Source organism: Mastigoproctus giganteus, chromosome 7 (assembly GCF_048544385.1).
Source record: "Mastigoproctus giganteus isolate SK-2022 chromosome 7, ASM4854438v1, whole genome shotgun sequence".
NCBI lineage: Eukaryota > Metazoa > Arthropoda > Arachnida > Uropygi > Thelyphonidae > Mastigoproctus > Mastigoproctus giganteus.
In genome coordinates this window covers 122,791,185-122,814,929 of record NC_143581.1, presented here as the reverse complement: position 1 = coordinate 122,814,929, position 23,745 = coordinate 122,791,185, and the positions used below count along the sequence as shown (strand labels likewise).

The 23,745-nt window shown below is 37.7% G+C and overlaps 1 protein-coding gene across 4 annotated transcripts in view; it reads right to left on the bottom strand.

Moving 5' to 3' along the window:
• Tif-IA (RNA polymerase I-specific transcription initiation factor RRN3 homolog Tif-IA) overlaps positions 1–23,745 on the bottom strand; it is a 282,972-nt gene that overhangs the window by 85,720 nt on the left and 173,507 nt on the right. For all 4 annotated transcript variants that reach the window (XM_090377082.1, XM_090377081.1, XM_090377084.1 and 1 more), the window contains one exon: positions 11,120–11,250. In XM_090377082.1, the coding sequence (XP_090233208.1) occupies positions 11,120–11,250 (131 nt within the window). The remainder of the gene's footprint in view (positions 1–11,119; positions 11,251–23,745) is intronic.

Here is a 23,745-nt window from a genome sequence, read left to right as displayed (position 1 = left end):
GCACCTGGGGTGGATGGGATCTATCCAGTTATATTAAAGGAGGCAGCAAAGGAAGTAAGCAAATCCTTAGCCATAATTATGAGAGCTTCTTTGGACTCAGGGGAGGTACCCATAGACTGGAGATGTGCAAATGTAACCCCAATTCACAAAGGATGATCAAAGGCTGACACAAGTAATTATAGACCTGTTAGTTTAACTTCTGTTCCAGGTAAATTAATGGAGGCACTGGTTAAAGAAGCACTGCAGGATCATCTAGACAAGAATTCAGTTATAGCTCAGACGCAGCATGGTTTTGTTAAGGGCAGGTCTTGCCTGACCAATTTGATTGGATACTATGATGTAGTCACAAAAGAACTGGATGCAGGGAATAACTTTGATATTATATATCTGGATCTTAGAAAGGCTTTTGATACTGTTGCACATGGAAGACTGCTGCACAAACTGGAGCAGTGTGGCATTGGAGGCAAATTGCTGCTATGGATAAGGGGATGGTTGAGTGGCAGAAGACAGAGAGTGGTAATCAATGGACACTGCTCAACGTGGACTAATGTAATTAGTGGAGTTCCTCAGGGTTCAGTGTTGGGTCTGTTGTTGTTTTCGGTGTTTATGAATGATATTGATGATGGGATATCAAGTTTAATGTCCAAGTTTGCAGATGATACAAAGGTTGGCAGGGTTGTTAAAGACACTACTGACGCTATGCTGCTGCAACAGGATCTGGAAAGGTTGAACAGATGGGCTGAGAGGTGGCAAATGAAGTTTAACATTGACAAATGTAAAGTACTACATATGGGAAAAAGTAACCCCAGAGCAACGTATCAACTCTGCGGTACTACACTGACAGTGGTGGAGAATGAAAAGGACCTGGGGGTAATTGTGCGGGCAGATATGAAGTTCTCTGAGCAGTGCAGACGAGCTGCAAGAGTAGCTCATGGTGTCTTGTCAATGATATACAGGAATTTTTCTAGCAGGGATAAGGAGGTGATTATTCCCTTGTATAAGGCAATGGTTAGGCCACATCTTGAGTACTGTATATAAGGCAATGGTTAGGCCACATCTTGAGTACTGTATACAGGTCTGGAGGCCTCATTTCAAGAAGGATGTAGAGCTGCTGGAACGGGTACAGAGAAGGGCAACAAGATTAGTGAATGGAACAAAGGGTTGCTCTTATGAAGAAAGGCTTAAGTTTTGCAAATTACAGAGTTTGGAGACTAGGCACCGGCGAGGTGATCTGATAGAGGTGTATAAGGCTTTGAATGGTTTGAGCATGCTCAATGCCAATGGGATTCTTCATCTTGCTCAGAATAATCACCTCAGAGGGCATAAATTCAAATTGAGGAAGGACGGATGTCGGATAGATGTGCGGAAATTTGCCTTTGGCCAGCGGGTGGTTGGTTGGTGGAACCGACTTCCATCACTCGTTGTTGAAGTTGATAGCCTAAACAAATTTAAAGCTCAACTGGACAGGTATTTCGAACGAACGGAGGGGTGAAATGGGAGTGGTGTGTGTCTTTTTTTTTTTTTTTTTTTTTTTTTTGGCTGATGCTGAATAAGCTTGCTTTCTTGCATCATATGCCTCTATTAATGCTAATGCTAATATTTTTGAGACATCCTGTATATATATACACCTTAACCTCTTTTTACGCGATAAATACGTTTCTAAAAATTACACGTAAAAAGAATTCGCATAAAAAGAACTGACTCCACAGAAAAAGTGAAGATTGGTTTCAAACCTGAAAATAAGAAAAATAATGAAAAACACAAACATTAAATTGGCTAGGATCATAAGATTTTTATTTACATTTCATGGAGAACACACATACATATAATGAATTTTAATAACTTAAAAAAAAAAAAAAAACATTCATTTCAGTTGTTTGCTAAGGATTCTATAAAAAAATTATGTTATTCGCTATCAGTTTCTGACAATAAATGCGAAAGCTTTCATTTTTGCGAGACTGTAATATCACTAGAACTACTAGATATGGTATTATCGTCATCGACTTCCGCCTCAACTTGTGGAATTCTTCTTGTCATGTCTTGAACAAAAGTACCACTGTTTGTTTCAGTAGTTTTAGGCATGAACTCAGTTATTAATCGCTGTGTTGGTGCTTTAGTTAAGTCGTAATATAATTCTCTGTATGAAGACATTAACAACTTAAGCTCACGTGAAAACTTCCCAGCACGTTCTTCATTTGGATCATGTCGGGCAAAATAATTGCCTAAATTACTGAAGGCCAGTTTAAGACCTTCTTTAATTACATTAGCAGTAAAAGTAGGATTATCTTGATCATTATCATTAACTTCTTCGCTTTAAGGAGTCTCAGAAACAATCTCCACTATTTCAATTAACAATTCTTCGATATCTGCCGATGTAAGATCATCGAATCCTTCTCCGCCAATTTCACATGCCAAACTTATTATATTGGGGAATTTTGAAGTATGATTGAAGGGAACAAGAGCATTCTCTTTAACACATGCAGGCCAAATAGCATTCCAGCATGCATTCATAGTTTCTGGTCTCAATTCAGATAATGAAAATCGAACCTGATCAATACAATCCATAATTGAAAATTTTTTCCACACATCCATAACTGACAATTTTTCATCATCATTTAGCTTGTTCAAAACGAACTGAAATGTTCGTCTGAAATAATATGTTTTAAAAGTCGAAATTATACCCTGATCTAGAGGTCGTAGCAATGATGTGGTATTGGGAGGCAGAAAACAAAATTGCACATTTGGGTGTTCTATGCTAGGATGACCGGGTGCATTATCAAGAATCAAAAGCACTTTAAATTCGAGACACTTGTCATTCAAATAGGGTCTAACTTCTGGCACAAAATGTTTGTGGAACCACTCAGTGAAAATATCAATGGTCACCCAAGCTTTTTTGTTGGCCATTAGCATTTAGCATTAGCATTAGCAGAGGCATTTGATGCAAGAAAGCAAGCTTATGCAGCATCAGCCAAAAAAAAAAAAAAAACCCACTTCCACTTCACCCCTCTGTTCGTTCAAAATACCTGTCCAGCTGAGCCTTAAACTTATTTAGGCTATCAACCTCCACCACAAGGGTTGGCAGTCTGTTCCACCAACCAACCACCCACTGGCTGAAGGCAAATTTCCGCACGTCTATCCTACATCTGTCTTTCCTCAATTTGAATTTATGCCCTCTCAGGTGATTTTTCTGAGCTAGAGGAAAAATCCCATCAGCATTGAGCATGCTTAAACCATTCAAGGCTTTATACACCTCTATCAGATCACCTCGCTGGTGCCTAGTCTCCAGACACTGTAATTTGCAAAACTTAAGCCTTTCTTCGTAAGAGCACCCCTTTGTTCCATTCATTAATCTTGTTGCCCTTCTCTGTACTCGTTCCAGCAGCTCTACATCCTTCTTGAAATGAGGCCTCCAGACCTGTATACAGTACTCTAGGTGTGGCCTGACCATTGCCTTATACAATGGAATAATCACCTCCTTATCCCTGCTGGAAAAATTCCTGTATATCATTGACAATACTCCATGAGCTACTCTTGCAGCCCGTCTGCACTGCTCAGAGAACTTCATATCTGCCTGCACAATCACCCCCAAGTCCCTTTCATTCTCTACCACTGTCAGTGTAGTACCACAGAGTTGATACGTTGCTCTGGGGTTGCTGTTTCCCATGTGTAGTACTTTACATTTGTCAATGTTAAACTTCATTTGCCACCTCTCAGCCCATCTGCTCAACCTTTCCAGATCCTGTTGCAGCAGCATAGTGTCAGTAGTGTCCTTGACAGCCCTGCCAACCTTTGTATCATCTGCAAACTTGGACATTAAGCTTGATATACCATCATCAATATCATTTATAAATACAGAAAACAACAATGGACCCAACACTGAGCCCTGAGGGACTCCACTAATAACATCAGTCCACGATGAGCAGTGTCCATTGATTACCACTCTCTGTCTTCTTCCCTTCAACCACCTCTTTATCCATAGCAGCAATTTGCCTCCAATGTCACACTGCTCCAATTTGTGTAGCAGTCTTCCATGTGCAACAGTATCAAAAGCCTTTCTAAGATCCAAGTATATAATATCAAAGTTATTCCCTGCATCCAGCTCTTTTGTGACTGCATCATAGTATCCAATCAAGTTGGTCAGGCAAGACTTCCCCTTAACAAAACCATGCTGTGTCTGAGCTATAACTGAAGTCTTGTCTGAATGATCCTGCAGTGCTTCTTTAACCAGTGCCTCCATTAATTTTCCTGGAACAGAAGTTAAGCTCACAGGTCTATAATTACTTGTTACAGCCTTTGATCCTCCTTTGTGAATTGGGGTCACATTTGCACATTTCCAGTTCATGGGTACCTCCCCTGAGTCCAAGGAAGCTCTCATAACTATGGCTAAGGGTTTGCTTACTTCCTTTGCTGCCTCCTTTAATATAACTGGATAGATCCCATCCACCCCGGGTGCCTTTCTTGTGTTTATCTTCAACAGTTTCTCCTCCACTTTACTCCCAGTTATTTCAAGATTCTGTAGCTTACTGCTAGAGTTGAATACACCTCTGGCATTCCCCTTGCTGAATAACTCCTCATGTGTGAATGTCGATGCAAAATATTCATTTAGTTTATTAGCTACCTGAGCAGGATCATCAACAGTTGACCCATCAATATCAAGTGGACCAATCTGATTCATCCCCTTCCTTCTAGAGTTTACATGAGTAAAGAACTCTTTGCTGTTTTTCTTTGCATCCCTTGCCAAGGATTTCTCGCAATCTGCCTTCGCCTGCCTAACCTCCTTTGTAACTTGGTTGCATATCAACTTGTATCTATCATAGGCTTCTGTGTCATGTGTTAATTTGTAAGTATCCCATGCATTTTTTTTCTCTGCCATATGCCTCATTAGTTCATCTGACATCCATTTTGGCCTAAACCTTGAACAATATTTCTTAGTTGGTATGTAAAGCCTAGTAGCTTCCAAGATAAGTTCTTTGAATGCTTCCCATTTTGAATTTCTGTTGGTAACATCATCAGTTGGTCCCACTGTATAGAATTTAAATACTGTCTCAGTCCATCGTAGTCGCCTTTACGGAAGCAATAACCCTTCCCTTTACCCCTAATGGTAGTTACCTCTTTGAGTAAATCCCACTTCAGCACACTGTGATCACTGCCACCTAGTGGTTCATTTATCTGCAGATTCTTAATGCATGAAGAATCACTGCTGATAATCAAATCAAGAGTATTACTCCCTCTAGTTGCCTCCCGAACATGCTGATGTAGAAAACAATCATCCAATAAATCCACAAAAGCCCTGCTAGTGTGTGAGTAACCAGCCCCCAAATTCCAGTCAATATCTGGGAAATTAAAATCTCCCATTATAACACTCTCTGATTTACTGGCCCACTCTATTTCCCTGTACAGTTCCTTATTATACTCATCAGAGTCATTAGGCCTATAGCACACTCCTACTCTCAATTTTGATCTCCCAATGCTTATGTCACACCAAACTGACTCAACACTGCACTGTCCAGCGATGTCGACTGGCTTCACTTCCTTGGTTTTTATGTTTCTTAACTAATAGCATAACCCCTCCCCCCCTTCCTATCCTGTCTATCCTTTCTGTAGACGTTGTACTCCCCAAATTGCAGTTCTGCATCCCTTATATCTGTGTGACACCACGTCTCTGATATCCCAACAATATCTGCCTTTGATGTTTTGAGCAATACCTCAAATTCATCAAATTTATTTACTAAACTCCTAGCACTGGTGTACACGCAAGTATACCTGCACCTGTTTCTATTCTTAGCTACCCTAACACAAGCCATGTGTTTACTTGTACCATGATGGCTCCCAGCAGTCTCTGAAATACCATGCATCTTGTTTTTCAGGCTTCTGCTCATTCTAATAGAAGCAGTGCAAGAATCTCTTTCACCTCTGCCAGTGGCTACTGTCAATCTATTGGTCTTTGTCTCCCCCCAAGCTAGCAGTTTTCCGACCCACCTAACACTGCCTCGATAGCATCAGCAAATATTCTTGCACCCTTTCTATTTAAGTGTATCCCATCCCTGTAGAAGCAATCTCTCCTGTTAACAAGTACAGTCCAGGCTGAAAAAAATTCTACCCCTTGAGCCTTGCACAATCTTTCCAGGGCCGAATTGATTGACAAGGCTCTCATCATATACTCATCACCATCCAATGAACTGGCAATTTTTGAAAATCTACACCTTTCATTGACCATGGTCTTAATGATCGATTTATGAGCAGTGGTTTTAACATCCGATCTCCTAAAGCGTTCAAACAAAATAGGAGTGTTATGTGATCCTTTGCTGCTTTGAACCCACCAACAGTTTTTTTGCATTTTTGATACGCAAGTTCTGTTTGGCATTTTTTTCCAGAAAAGGCCAGTTTCATCCATATTCCAAACTTGATCACAAGTGTAACCTCCATCTTCAATTATTTTGGCAAGCTTTTGTGGAAATGCTTTAGCAGCTGCTTCATCAGCAGAAGCCGTTTCACCTTTAATTTTTATATTATGAAGAGCATGTCTTTTAATAAACTTAGCCAGCCAACCATTGTTTGCATGAAATTCATACTTTTTCCTCAACTGAGATGAAGTATCTGGCTGCAGTTTTTTAATCTGTTCATAAAATCTCAATGCTGATTGCTTGATGGAATTTCCGTCAACTGGCATTCTTCTTTGTACATTATCTTCTATCCACATCACTAAAGCTTTTTCGGCCTTTTCTAGAACAACATCTCTTGTGTATGATGATAAGTTCGCACTCGATTTTGTACCAGAACATACCGCTTTTCTAATAGCCTCTTCATTTTTCTTTATAGATCTGATAGTTGATTCATGGACTTCAAAATGCTTACTCACAGCTGACGCACCTTCCCCAGTTTGAAGACTATCTAAAATTTGAATTTTTATATCCAAGGAAATGGCTTTCCTTATTTTTTTGGTTATCAGCAACATCATGTGAGGGCTGGATTAAAATCTTAAGATAATGAAATGAAAGTTTAAAATTACATACAATGTAGCTTACCATTTATTATTTCTTGGCAAAATTATTAATTTTATAACGCGATTTTTATTTTGATTTCACTTAAAAAATGCAAATTCAAAAAATGTGGTAACTATGTTGTCTACTCAAACACCAAATTCAAACTGCTAAGAACTGCTTTTTTATGCGCAGTCAGTTATGTAATTCGGGGAATTCCCAATAAATGAAATTCGTAACAATTTTCTAAGTTGATACGAGAAACCAAATTCAAACTGCAAACGACTACTGTGTTTTTTTTGTTTATGCGCAGTCAGTTATGTAATTCGGGGAATTTAGAATTTTCTTAATTGAAACGAGAATGCAATTCTACAAAATTCTGAGAACTTTCTTGAATTACGGATTTTTTCCTAACTTAGACTTTAGGTTGGTCGCGTAAAAGTGAATAAAAATCACGTAAAAAAAATTCACATAAAAAGAGGTTTAGGTGTATATATATATATAGTGGCAGACAAAAAAACTGCATCACCTTAAAAAAAAGCAACATTTGTAGTGAAACGTATAATGTATTGTTTGATTACAGTAATTTTGTTTCTTGCAAAGCAAAGGTATTGCATCACATTACACTTTATTGCATTAGACAGTAACTGCAAGGTGTTGCATCAGCAGTTTCTATAAATAGTGTTGGAAAGGTATATGGTCATTAGTATCCTGTTTTGTGGAGGTGTAAGCATGGATCCATATGTTCATTTGACACTATGCGTGCTATCGCTGATAAAATAGGCTGTCACCAGTCAACATAATCCCGGGTGCTGAAATTAAAGCGTGAAACCGGTGATGTGAAGCGAAGACCTGGATCAGGCCATAAGAGAGTGACTACGCCTTCCCAAGATCGATATTTGAAACTTCTATGCCTTCGTAATCACCATGCTAGTGCTCCTGATCTAAAACTGAACTTTGAGATGGCCTCTGGTGGGGAAACAAGTACACGAACTAACCAAAGACGGCTTTTGGAATGTGGTCTGCATGCCTATTGGCCTTTGTTGACCCAACTTTGTTAATGAGGAAGAAGCGACTTGCTTGGACTAAAACGCATGTTTCATGGACAAAAGAGCAATGGGACACCGTCATCTTTTCCGATGAATCGAAATTCAACCTGCATTGCTTGGATGGGAAGAAATATGTCAGAAGACGAAAATTGGAGGCATACCATCCTGATTGCATAACGTTCTGTAAAGTTCCCTGCCGGTCAGATGGTCTAGGGATGCATAACAATCAAAGGGATGGGGCAAATTAAGTTTATTAACAGAACGGTGAATGCAAAAACCTACACTGATATCTTGGAGGAGTGCCTGAAACCCGTTATTAGGGATCACCACACAGACGTCCAAAACTGCATTTCTTAACAAGACTCAGCACCTTGCCACGCAGCAAAATTGTTAAGTTTTATGCTATTTAGATTTAATGATGAGTTTGCCTTCTTGTCTCACAAGGCTTAAAATATACCTACACCAATGTTTTCCCTCATTTTCTTCCTTAAGGTGCAATCATACCTCAGAAATGCTGGCATTACAGTGTTGGACTGGCCTGGCAACAGTGCAGATTTGAACCCTATTGAAAATTGCTGTACATAATGTCATCTAAAATTGCTCAGAAGAAGCCAACAAGTACGATTCAGCTGCAGGAGAGCATTGTAAGGGTGTGGTACCACGAAATTGGGCAACCGTATATCCAGAAGTTGATTAACTCTATGCCAGATTGTTGCAAGGCTGTAATTGCAGCTCAATGAGGAACAACAAAATATTGAGGACTTATTTTGCTGATTTACAGTACATAATACTATTATGTTAACTTATCATTTCAGTTTGTATGTAAATGCAATAAAATGTATGTTTGGTTGTCACGACTGCCATTTGCATGGTTTCTCATATTTCCATTAATTACACATTTTACCCTTTGGGAAGATATTTGTGGCAATTATTATACCAGTTGGAGTCTTTTTATTGGATTTCATTCACAGAGATATATATCCCATCTAACAAATGCATTTCAAACAATTCTGCAACCCACAATGCAGCATAAAACACATTATTTGCAACACAAGTGATGCAGTTTTTTTGTCTGCCACTGTCGCTGAATTATAACTAACTATCTACCTAATACCAGCCACTATTTGCCTAGGCATTGACTCCACTAGATGCCTAAAGTTGTTCATAGGGATCTGCAGTCATGCTGCCTTCAAGGCTTTTCACAGTGTCAGAATAGTTGATGGGTGCGCCTCACTTCATGTTCCAAAACATCCCCAGGTTCAATTGGACTGAGATTAGGAGAATTTGGAGGCTAATCAAGATGGATGATATCATCACTGTGTTCCTCAAATCATTTGTGATCATGTGTGGGCCTGATGACATGGTGCATTATCATCTTGGAAGGTCCTGTTTTTGTCTGGGGAAAAAAATGGCAGGGTGCAACGTGGTCTCCTAAGAGCTGCTGCTAGACTTCATGAGTGAAATTGGTCCATTGGCACCAGGGGTCTTAGTTCTTGCCAGCAAAACGTACACCATATTAAGCAACCACCACCTGGATAGTGGATACAATGCATAATGGGTCCATGGACTCATGTTGCTTGTACCACACACACACACACACACACCAGCATCTGTCGGCATGCTGCACTGGGTATTTGGACTCATCTGACCAGCATACTCATTTCCAGTCCTCCAGTGTCCAACCAACATGTTGCTGCCACAACGGCATTTACTGATGATAGGAGAGAGTGTCTTTTGGGTTGTCTGCTGTGGAACCCCATATGTGTGAGCGTGTGGCACATCATCATCTGGAATATTGTTCTTGCATTCCCCATATTGTATTGCGATGTCAACTGTCATACAGTGATATGCTATTGAGACTGCACTTACCATGAACATCTAGTTTGCATACTTCTTTACAGTTATGACAGAGGGAGGTGGTTTGACTTGCTTGACACCATTCTTCGTACACCTTAACCACAGTGGGCTGTGAGTAACCAACAAGACAATTTTATTATTGCTATTTACTATTATTACATATTATTGCTATTTACTATTATTACATATTATTGCTATTTACTATTCATTGCTGCATCCTTTTCCCATGATTTTGGGAGATCTGGTATCTGCAGGTCTTCATTATGTGGAACAGGCCTCATTGTAGATCATGTGTTAGGATATTTGATGCCGTGCTAGCTTTTCATGGACATTCTGGATTTTTTTGTCATTCATAAGCAGCAACTATTAATGTGATTGTGTGGTCCTTATCACACCATAGGAACAGTAAAAGGAATAACTTAATTTTCCCAGTTAGCCACAGCTTCAGATTAAAAGCATATGTGGAGTCCAAGTTTTGTCCTAATCACCAATTTTACAACCAAAGTATAAAGAATATGCATGTTTAGTAATACTGCAGATTTTCTTCCTCTGAGTTTTTGTTGTAAACCAACTGCACATGCAGCTTCTACATAAACAATTTAGCAAGATAATGCTAACAAAAGACAGAAGAAATAAACAATATGCAGTTCCATGTAGACAAACTATACAGGTACTCACACTACAACTGTTTTTCTGTCACTGAAGTGAGAGAGATGTGAGGCAGACAGATAAGGATGAATTTGTTAACCCCTCCCCAACATTACTGTCATTTATGAGCACATGTAAGCATTATTTGCACAACAGTGCCATATATTATATTATTTTATATTAATGTTATTATATTATTTATACCTGCTTCTCCAAAATGTAGTAAGATATGTATTATGGGTAAATACAAAACTTTGTATATGTAGAAGTGTGGTGTGACATGAAATTTTAAGAATTTTCGAAAATATGCACATAAAAACTCTACAAACAGCTGATATATTGGTGGAGGTAAAATGCTGGCCAGTTATTTTATTTATTTCACTTAATTCACTATGGACTAAGAAGTTTAAAATCAAGTAGTTCCTCTCCCCCCCCCACACACCATGATTTTGAAACATTGAGCAAGAGTTTAGTTGAAGTGTTCTTGAAATGTGGGTTCAATAGAAAAGAAATAATGAACATCTTAATTTAAAACAAACAAAAAGGTTATCAAGTTAGTCAGTATAGTTCTGGTATATAACTTACCTGACAGGAACATATTTAGCTCTGGCAATCAAGCTTCCAATATAACAAACAGCAGTCTGCCTAATTATATATGCAGTACTAGGACTCTGAACTTTTCTCCACAAATGATCTATGAAGTCTTCACAAAGTATCTAGAAGATAAGCCATTAGCATATTAACAGGACTTTAATGGGAGCAAATCAAATTGTTGATAGATACAAAACATGGGCAAATCAAAATGCAGACAGTTCAAAAGTGAATGTTTCAGGCTTAATGTCCAAGTTTGCAGATGACATAAAGGTTGGCAGGGTTGTTAATGATAGTAAAGAAAGTATGCTACTGCAACAAGATCTAGAAAAGTTAGGTAGACAAGCTGAGAAGTGGCAACTGAAGTTTAATATTGACAAATGCAATGTACTGAATATGGGTAGCAGTAACCCAAGAGAAACGTACCAACTGTATGGTATTACACTCTGGCAGATGGAGAATGAAAAAGACTTGGGGGTAATTGTGCAGTCGGATATGAAGTTTTCTAAGTAGTGCAGATGGGTTGCCAGAGCAGGTCATGGAGTTTTGTCAATGATATATAGGAATTTTGCTAGCAGAGACAAGGAGGTGATTATATGTTCATATAAGGCAATGGCCAGGCCACACCTTGAATACTGCATACAGGTCTGGAAGCCTCATTTTAGGAAGGATGCAGAGTTGCTAGAACGAGTACAGAGAGAGGCAACAAGACTGGTGAGAGAAACAAAGGGGTTCTCTTACCAGGAGGGGCTTAAATTCTGTGTTGCAGCATTGGAGACTAGGCACCTGCGAGGTGATCTGATTGAGGTGTAAAAGGCCTTGAATGGTTTGAGCAGGCTCAATGCTGATGGGATACTTCCACTTGCTGAGATTCAAGTTGAGGAAAGACAGTTGTAGAACAGATGTGCAGAAGTTTGCCTTTAGCCAGCAGGTAGTTGATTGCTGGAACAGACTTCCATCTGCTGTTGTGGAAGTTGATAGCTTCAATAAATTTAAGGCTGAACTAGACAAACATCTGGAGTGACCAGATGTAATAGGTCACATCGCTATTATTTAAAACATATTTATACCTCAGTAAAAAAACTGAATAAAATGTTTTATTATTATTTTGCTTGAAATCTTCTACTGAGATTTTGAAATTTGGATGTATCATATGCCAACCAAATACAGTCAGTCCTTGTATAGCACGATAGTTGTGTTCCTAGAAATCCTCGTGCAATGCAAAATCGTGCAATATAAACAACAGGCCCTATGGGAAAAATGGGTTTAGGTGCTGACCACCCAAGATTGAACACACATTTGTAACCAAAACATTACCAAATACAATAAATAATCGTAATAAAATACTTATGTATTTTTTTATGATTATTTAAATATTTATGTATCTTATTACGACTATTACGTAATAAAATATTGCTAATGCTTTTATTTCTATCGTAAGCAAACTTGTTTTTTGTTTGATTTTCTATCCAAACAGATGACAGGCGTTCCATCTCTTCCAATTCTTTGTCTTAATCTAATGGATTTTAATTACACTTTGAGTTGTTCCTGCTATGAAAGTTGTTTTTATTTTCTCTGCATTCTTTCTAATTCTCGGCGTTGCCTCATTTAGGTCTGTAGCACGTGCAATATCACATGGTCTTTCATTTCGCTCAAAGCGTTTCACAATTTCATATTTTTTCTCTTTCGACAGAGGCAGACTGGCCATAAGCTTTACCGGGGAAACCCCGGTGGGCCGGAGGCCGGTGTGATTTTGGCCATAAACCGTAGTATGAGGCCACTATAAATTTTCCCGGGTAAGAATTTTTGACCCAGTCCGCCTCTGTTTATCGATATTGCTTTTTCTTTTTCTCTCTGAATCTGCAGTATCTTCACCATGATGCTGCCTTTCTAGTAATGGAATTGTTTCTTTCTAGTAATGCTTTTGGAATAAGAACAACAAATTTAGTATATTAACACAGTTTATTAAGTATAAATTAATTATTCAAGTATATATAGAAAAATAAGTAAAACGGTCACTGAGTGCCGGTCACTAAGGATGACACGAATGGTTGTTAGTGTAGTTTCTCAAATAGAGAGCTTTATGGTAACTGAAAAAAGTTTCTAGTACCCCGGCTTGGCGTAAAACTTAGGAAATAACGAAAACTTTGTCTATTTGAGTCTTTCCAGTTGTTGTGAATGCCAAGGGTGGGAGAAGCGATTAAAGTCTTGGAGGAGAAGCAACTGGCAGGTGAGGGCCGTGCAAGACTCCGCGCAGGCGCCTCTCCACCACCACCACCGCCTCAACACTGGCTCTCTGAGTACCTCCTTTCCGGGACAACTCCAGCTTTGAAAATTGTTAAAAAAATACTTCTCGTTGCAAAATTTATAAATGACCTTTACAGAATTATTAACTAACTATTTAGCAACCTTTTTGTCACCAAAAGGAGAGTTACTTAGTACAAAGAAGCGTGCTATCGAAGTGCAATAAAAAAATTGGTTTTTTAATTTTAACACATATATATTTTATAATTTATCATTTAGTTATAAATGATAGATTTCAATCGGAGTAGTTTTCACTTGATAAGCATCGAATAACGCATAGTTAATGTGATTTTTAAATTTTTAGCTACATTAGCGACGGAAATAGAGAGGGGGACACGAAAATTTTCCTGCCTGGCGTCGCCATTTTTAATTTTAAAATTATATTTTAAACGTACTCGTTGAGCTCTTTCCAAGTGTAGCTATAGGTTTTCGACAACATTTTTACCCCCCCCTCCATTTCTCAGACAAATTTTTATCAACAATGATCAATATGGTGTTATGTTGGCCCGCTTGATGTGCAACCCCACACAAAATTTCTAAATGACCTTTACAGAATTATTAACTATTTAGCAACCTTTTTGTTACAAAAAGGAGAGTTTTTTAGCACAAAGAAGCGCACTATTGAAGTGCAATAAAAAATTGTTTTTTTTAATTTTAACACACATATAATTTATCATTTAATTATAAATGATAGATTTCAATCGGAGTAGTTTTCCCTTGATAAGCATCGAATAACACATAACTATTGTGATTTTTAAATTTTTAGCTCCATTAGTGATGGAAATAGAGGGGACACGAAAATTACATTTTCCTGCCTGGTGCCGCCATTTTTAATTTTAAAATTATATTTTAAACATACTTGTTGAGCTCTTTCCAACGGTGTAGCTGTAGGTTGTCGACAAAATTTTACCCCCCAACATTTTAACCCCCCTCCATTTCTCAGACAAATTTTTATCAAAAATGATCAATATGGTGTTATGTTGGCCCACTTGATGTGCAAACCCATGCAAAATTTCTAGTCAATAGGTTGAGTGGTTCCAGAGATACAATGCTGTGACAGATGGACAGACAGACAACCGAGTGACATTTTAAGGGTCCTTCGTTAGACTACGGCCCCTAAAAATAATAAGTAAAAATAATTTTATAATAAAGTTTTTGTAGAATATTCCAAATTTTTATTAAGTTTTCATCCAACACCCTATGCTGACTTCTTTTCTTCCTCTTTGCATGTGTCGGTTGCTGAATGACATTTCCGAAGCAGCCACGAATCGACATATTTTGCTGGATTGAAGCGGGTCAGCGGTGGGCATACAATTTTAAGAAACAGTAGTGAAGAAACTCTTTTTGTCATCAACGAAGCTCTGGTTGGACTGGTGATCACTTTCATTTGTGAAAATCCTTGTTCACATTTAATCAATGAAATTGGTATCGTACTCACAGCGTCCATCAAATGCTTTAATTCTTCCGAAACCATCTTTTCAACTAGGTACCCCTGAAATCCACGAATTGCATTTAACTGTAACCTAATTGACAATTTTCTAACTTCACTTTCACCAAATGCCAACAATTTGTGCTTAGAAGGTTTAATACCTTCGTTGTCCTCGTTTTCCTTCTCTCGTCATCGGTATTGTCACTAGTTCTTAAATTTAATTTTTTTTTTTTTTTGAAAATGTCAGTGTCATTCGGATATTCAGGTACTGTGATCATGTAAGCAGATAGGGAAAATTTACGGAAAAATGTGGATAACGCACTTCTGCGAAATAGATGATTATTTGTCGGGATAAAAGAAAATCACTTTTCTAATTCTCAAACGTGGTGCTCACGGTTGATTCACGAAGGTGTCCAACCTACGGCCCACCTGGAAAGTGAACTAAAACAGCATTTTAAAATTTGTTAATTATCAAAAAAAATCTCATTAAATGTTTTGTTCAGTAAATGTAATTGTGTAATTGTGTAAATGTACTTAATAAAATTTTCGAATATTTTCAATTTTACTTTTACATGCAACAAGATATAAAAAATGTAACACATTAAAGAAATCTAACTTTGAATTTTTTTGAATATGGCCCCTGTACAGGAAAAGATTCAACACCACTGCAGTAGAAGGTGGGCCAGGGCCCATTGGGAATACACCTTGATCAGCTCACTGCAGACCAGCGCGACTTCTCCATATGTGGGACGGGTGGTCGGATAGTTTTTACCAGGTTCCACTAAGTTGTAGAATGGTAATCCCTTCAGCTCTCTTAATTTGCGCAGCAGCACTAATTGCCTGAAGGCCAGAAATGCGAACCGTGTGTACCGAGTTAATTCCCGCCTAATCCATTCGCTATATGAAAATTTTCTTGCTCAATGGAAACTACTTTAAATGTAACTTCCAAGAGGAAGTCAAAATAATTAAACAGAGGTCCGGCTGAGTAATTTAGAATTATGAAAATGGTCATACAGTTTTATGTAGAAAATATATTAACAATAGACAGTGAAAAATGTAAATTTAGTTAAATAATTTTAAGCTTAATTGAATAGTAGATAAACATGTGAAAAAAATTTATGGAATATTACAAATTTCAAAGTGCACTGCATCCAAATGTCACACGTCACTGTTAATAAAGGTGCCGGTACACCATACCACTGCGTACTGTCACAAAAAAAAGCACTGTTTATACCATAATAAAACCATAACAAATTCCACAATCACTTGAAGCTGTTTATTCAACATGAATAGTGACACTAAAAAGCATCATTGACCACCAGATTAAATAGCTTTTTAATCTGGTGGTCAATGATGCTTTTTAGTGTCTTTGGTGCTCAATGGTGCTTTTCAGCAGACACCACCACTGAGAATGAGTAAAAATAGTCTTCTCCATTGGTGAAGCATTCGTACTTATTCGAGTTAGTGCAACACTTGGTAACTTATGAAGATAGTCACAATATGAGATACAATTACCCTCTTTTGTCTCCTGTCCTTCAACCATCCTCTAAACTACTGATGGATCTTCCCAGTAATCCTGACCTCTAACCAATACAATAATTTCTCATTAGGAACTGTATCAAAAGCCTTACTGAAATTCAGATATATAATGTCACATTGTTTCCTGCATCCAGCTGCTTTACAACATCAACAAACAATTTGTCAGATTGATAAAGCAAGATCTTCCCTTCACAAAGACATGCTAGGACACATTCAGCATATCAACCTTGTCAAGAATGATATCCTAAATATTGGACAGGACAATACAGGATCCTTGTCAAGGAAATAATCCCTCAATATAATAATGTTCCCATTAACATTACTAATGGTTGGATACACTCAACTTGCTGCCCTTCTCAGTGTAACTGGATATTCCCCATTTGCCCCTGTGGCTTTACAATCTCTTAGCTTCAATAGCTTTTCTCAAAGGCACTACTGTTATCACTGCCATCACTTATTTCACAATGGGTTTGTAAAATAAGTGACTTGACTTCATTATTCCCCCTTGCACTAATGTGGTTTCAATAGGAGTGGTGATTACAAAATATTTTTAACTCTGCTGCAGCTTCTGCTGGTTTGCCAATTATTCCACTACTATTCACTGTTTTCAGCTCTCTTCGGGAACTGCACTTGCACAACAGTGGCAACTGATTCAGCAACAACTCAACATCTTGATTTTATTGATGCATCAGAGGTGTGAAACATGTCTGGCAGTTGCTGGACACTGTAGAGCAGGGGTGGGCAACTTTTTTCGTCAGTGAGCCGAATGAAATTTTTGTATCATGACACAGGCCGGAATAGATTGAACGATTTAACAAAAAAATCAGAACCTAAAAAATGTTATATTACTTGAATTACCAAATTATTAATGTATTTTAAAAAAATGTAAATACAATATTTAAATAGGAGTCGATTATAGATAGGTACAAATAAGAACTACAATTTGGAATAAACATTTTTATTGTTATGATAACAAAGTAAATGCAGAAAACAAAAACCTTAATGTGAGGGATTACATTTGGAATGTTCCTGATTTATGATTTCATCAAAATTGGGATTCAATTCACTACTGGCTATTCGTAGAACTGCTCCTAAATTTTCATCCATTATTCTTGATCTAATTTTGCTCTTTGTATTTTTCATTAAAGAAAATGTAGTTTCGCATAGGTATGTCGATCCAAAGAATGCCAAATATTTCTGTGCATTATCCAGAATATTTTTAAACATTTCTGGATTTAACGAGGCATAAAAGTCCATTATTGTTTTTTCAGCAAATTGATTCTTTAATATTAAATTTGATTGTAAATTTATCAGTTCCAACTGGATACAAGGTGGTGCATCATTGACATTAAAATTAAATGGTAGGCTTACTAAAGATAGATCTTTAGAAATTTTCTGAAAATCATCAAATCTTCTTGTAAATTCATTAAATAAGTCACTTATTATAGCCTCGTATTTCTTAAAATCAGCACATTTCAAGTTTTTTTCTCTTTTTTGTAATATTGGAAAGCGAGTTAACTGTTTATTTTGGAATTGTTGCGAAAATAACTTGAGTTTTCTCGTAAACGATGTGACATTTGTATACATATCAAAAATAAATAGTCCTTTCCCTTGTAATAATAAATTTAATTCATTTTGATGCGAAAACAAATCAACGGAGAAGAAAAAGTCGTTCAGCCATTGTTCATCTTAATTCACAAAATTCATTCAGCTTGTCCTTAGCATTTAAGAAGTTTACAATTTCATCCAACAAATCATGAAATCGTTTTAACACTTTTGCAAGACTAAGCCATCTTATGTCTGTACGGTAAAGAATATCAGTAAAATCACATTCAATTTCTTTCAAAAATGTTATGAATTGCCGGTGGTTTAAAGCTCTTCCACGAATAAAATTAACTACTTTCGTTACGACCGATATAACATGCTTCAGTTTTAGAACTCTTTTGCAAAGGGTTTCTTGATGAATTATACAATGTAAGAAAATTAATTATTTTCCTGGAATACGCTTTATTTCGTCGCTTATTCTTTTTAATAATTCAATGTTTTTTCCTGTCAAACTAGGACACCCATCGGTTGTGATGTTGACAATTTTGTCCCACTTTATATTATGTTTTTGCAAAGCTTCTTGAAGAGCCAAAAAAAAATCTTCGCCAGTGGTCGTGTCTTTCATAGGATATGCAGAAAGTAATTCCTCCGTAATTTCAAATCTATGATTTATATCTCGAATAAAGATTAAAAGTTGACTCGTATTGGTAATGTCACATGACTCATCTAAAGCCAGTGCATGGTAAGTACAATCTTCCAATTTTAATTTTAATTGATCGCATAAATTACTCGAAATATTATCAATTCGTCTCACAAGAGTTCTTCGTGACAGAGAAATTTTTTCAAAAGTTAGTTTTTTTATCCGGGCATAATAATTCAGCAATATCTATCAAACATTTCTTCACAAATTCCCCGTCAGAACATTGTTTTGCAACCTTATGTGCAACAATGTAACTAGCTTTTGTCAGAGCTCTATCTGTATTTGACAAAATTTTCAAAGTATTTTGTTGCTTACACAAACCACATTTTAAATTTTCTGCTTCAATTTTCATTTGTTCCGGTGAAAATAGCTTATATTTTATGAAATGTTTTGTTGAAAAATGCCTTTTTAGATTATATTCTTTAAAAACGGAAATAGTTTCGTTACAAACCAAACAAACGGCTTTATCATCTATATTTGCAATTAAATATTTGAATGTCCAATTATCATTGAAAATGCGGCATTCAGCATAAATTTTTCTTTTTTATTTAATTGGCTCATTTTATGGGCTATAAATTATATTAAATTAAAATTGTAATAATTAGAAAAGGCATAAACTGACTTATAAAATACCTTGCACCAATATTATTTTTTTCAATAAGAAGTCAAACCCAAAGGAACTTCGTTCGATCGATGCTACAATAATAATTAGGAAATAATAGTCTCTGATGCTGCGTAGAATCACCTGACTGCACTCTGCTTACTGCTGTACTGGCTGAGATTCCTGATTGAACCGAATTAAGCCGAACGTTTACGGCGAGTTTAGCGAGTGTAGTCAGGTACAGATTTTCTATATTTATGCATTTACGGAGGGGCCGGATTCAACATTGTCGTGGGCCGGCTGTTGCCCACCCCTGCTGTGGAGCCACTGTCCATGCATGAGCCATTCAAAACAGTGACAAAAAACTTTCTAGAAGCTTATTTTGTAGGAAGACTTTTTTGTACTTTGCTTCTGATAACTCATGCTCCAATAAAGTCACAATTACTGTTTATTCTGGAGTTATTCTGAATACCTCCGATCAGAACTTAGCTTCAAGTATATGATGGCATACTTATGTTATCATATTTACTAAACATCACTTGCACGTGCCTGTGATCACTAATTGTTTTGATCAGTACAGCTGAACAACTGAATCAGAAGTATCTATTTGTGGATGAATTACAATTTTCTAAACTGTTTTATAATAAATAAAAGCAATTACAGTGGATTCCGGTTATTTGGGACACGTTGGGACTAGTGCACTCTGGCCCGATTATGCGGCTGCCTGCATAATCGGGCCAAATTTCATGTAAATGTAAATTTGGCCCGATTCACGTAAATAGTTAAAAAGCTATGGACTGTACTGTACTTGTTAACAGGAGAGATTGCTTCTACAGGGATGGGATACACTTAAATAGAAAGGGTGTAAGAATATTTGCTGATGCTATCGAGGCAGTGTTAGGTGGGTCAGAAAACTGCTAGCTTGGGGGGAGACAAAGACCAATAGATTGACAGTAACCACTGGCAGAGGTGAAAGAGATTCTTGCACTGCTTCTATTAGAATGAGCAGAAGCCTGAAAAACAAGATGCATGGTATTTCAGAGACTGCTGGGAGCCATCGCGGTACAAGTAAACACATGGGTTGTGTTAGGGTAGCTAAGAATAGAAACAGGTGCAGGTATACTTGCGTGTACACCAATGCTAGGAGTTTAGTAAATAAATTTGATGAATTTGAGGTATTGCTCAAAACATCGAAAGCAGATATTGTTGGGATATCAGAGACGTGTTGTCACACAGATATAAGGAATGCAGAACTGCAATTTGGGGAGTACAACGTCTACAGAAAGGATAGACAGGATAGGAAGGGGGGAGGGGTCATGCTATTAGTTAAGAAACACATAAAAACCAAGGAAGTGAAGCCAGTCGACATCGCTGGACAGTGCAGTGTGGAGCCAGTTTGGTGTGACATAAACATTGGGAGATCAAAATTGAGAGTAGGAGTGTGCTATAGGCCTAATGACTCTGATGAGTATAATAAGGAACTGTACAGGGAAATAGAGTGGGCCAGTAAATCACAGTGTCTTATAATGGGAGATTTTAATTTCCCAGATATTGACTGGAATTTGGGGGCTGGTTACTCACACACTAGCAGGGCTTTTGTGGATTTATTGGATGATTGTTTTCTACATCAGCATGTTCGGGAGGCAACTAGAGGGAGTAATACTCTTGATTTGATTATCAGCAGTGATTCTTCATGCATTAAGAATCTGCAGATAAATGAACCACTAGGTGGCAGTGATCACAGTGTGCTGAAGTGGGATTTACTCAAAGAGGTAACTACCATTAGGGGTAAAGGGAAGGGTTATTGCTTTCGTAAAGGCGACTACGATGGACTGAGACAGTATTTAAATTCTATACAGTGGGACCAACTGATGATGTTACCAACAGCAAATTCAAAATGAGAAGCATTCAAAGAACTTATCTTGGAAGCTACTAGGCTTTACATACCAACTAAGAAATATTGTTCAAGGTTTAGGCCAAAATGGATGTCAGATGAACTAATGAGGCATATGGCAGAGAAGAAAAATGCATGGGATACATACAAATTAACACATGACACAGAAGCCTATGATAGATACAAGTTGATATGCAACCAAGTTACAAAGGAGGTTAGGCAGGCGAAGGCAGATTACGAGAAATCCTTGGCAAGGGATGCAAAGAAAAACAGCAAAAAGTTCTTTACTTATGTAAACTCTAGAAGGAAGGGGATGAATCAGATTGGTCCACTTGATATTGATGGGTCAAGTGTTGATGATCCTGCTCAGGTAGCTAACAAACTAAATGAATATTTTGCATCGACATTCACACATGAGGAGTTATTCAGCGAGGGGAATGCCAGAGGTGTATTCAACTCTAGCAGTAAGCTACAGAATCTTGAAATAACTGGGAGTAAAGTGGAGGAGAAACTGTTGAAGATAAACACAAGAAAGGCACCCGGGGTGGTTGGGATCTATCCAGTTATATTAAAGGAGGCAGCAAAGGAAGTAAGCAAACCCTTAGCCATAATTATGAGAGCTTCCTTGGACTCAGGGGAGGTACCCATAGACTGGAAATGTGCAAATGTGACCCCAATTCACAAAGGAGGATCAAAGGCTGACACAAGTAATTATAGACCTGTGAGCTTAACTTCTGTTCCAGGAAAATTAATAGAGGCACTGGTTAAAGAAGCACTGCAGGATCATTTAGACAAGACTTCAGTTATAGCTCAGACACAGCATGGTTTTGTTAAGGGGAAGTCTTGCCTGACCAACTTGATTGGATACTATGATGCAGTCACAAAAGAACTGGATGCAGGGAATAACTTTGATATTATATACTTGGATCTTAGAAAGGCTTTTGATACTGTTGCACATGGAAGACTGCTACACAAATTGGAGCAGTGTGACATTGGAGGCAAATTGCTGCTATGGATAAAGGGGTGGTTGAGGGGGAGAAGACAGAGAGTGGTAATCAATGGACACTGCTCATCGTGGACTGATGTTATTAGTGGAGTCCCTCAGGGCTCAGTGTTGGGTCCATTATTGTTTTCTGTATTTATAAATGATATTGATGATGGTATATCGGGCTTAATGTCCAAGTTTGCAGACGATACAAAGGTTGGCAGGGTTGTCAAGGACACTACTGACACTATGCTGCTGCAACAGGATCTGGAAAGGTTGAGCAGATGGGCTGAGAGGTGGCAAATGAAGTTTAACATTGACAAATGTAAAGTACTACACATGGGAAACAGCAACCCCAGAGCAACGTATCAACTCTGTGGTACTACACTGACAGTGGTAGAGAATGAAAGGGACTTGGGGGTGGTTGTGCAGGCAGATATGAAGTTCTCTGAGCAGTGCAGACGGGCTGCAAGAGTAGCTCATGGAGTATTGTCAATGATATACAGGAATTTTTCCAGCAGGGATAAGGAGGTGATTATTCCATTGTATAAGGCGATGGTCAGGCCACACCTAGAGTACTGTATACAGGTCTGGAGGCCTCATTTCAAAAAGGATGTAGAGCTGCTGGAACGAGTACAGAGAAGGGCAACAAGATTAGTGAATGGAACAAAGGGGTGCTCTTACGAAGAAAGGCTTAAGTTTTGCAAATTAGTGTCTTGGAGACTAGGCACTAGTGAGGTGATCTGATAGAGGTGTATAAAGCCTTGAATGGTTTAAGCATGCTCAATGCTGATGGGATTCTTCCTCTAGCTCAGAAAAATCACCTGAGAGGGCATAAATTCAAATTGAGGAAAGACAGATGTAGGATAGACGTGCGGAAATTTGCCTTTAGCCAGCGGGTGGTTGGTTGGTGGAACAGACTTCCATCCTTTGTGGTGGAGGTTGATAGCCTAAATAAGTTTAAGGCTCAGCTGGACAGGTATTTTGAACGAACAGAGGGGTGAAGTGGAAGTGGGTTTTTTTTTTTTTTTTTTTTTGGCTGATGCTGCATAAGCTTGCTTTCTTGCATCAAATGCCTCTACTAATGATATAAAAAAGACAAATTACCATATCACTGAGCAACAAATTATTCATTCAAATAAATTTCAGAAGAAATTAGAGCCAAATATTTAACATTTAAATATTCTTCATGCAGAACTTTCCATTTTCGCTCATTATCAGTATCAACGTCATTAATGACCTGTCTGAGGATGCGTATGTTGTCCTTCTATCTATTCCTATCAAAGCAAAATACACATCAAATTTGAGAATAATATTTGACATTTAAACATTTAATTTATATAACGAATGTGCACGTACTTTCCCTTAAACTTTTAGTTCCTAATTGTCATTGACGGAGGAATTATCCAGTTTACCTAGATTCTTTTTGATTGACTGTGAGTGAACAAAATCAGCAATATCTAGTGCAGATAATGGACTACCTTTGTTGCCTTCCTGCATGAAGCATCATCATAACCTTCAATGAATTTCCTATTGTTCAAGTTCAGATGTGTCACTGTCATCACTTTCCTCGCCTTCTGTTCCTCATCTTAGTTTTTTGATAGAATGCTTTCAATGATTACA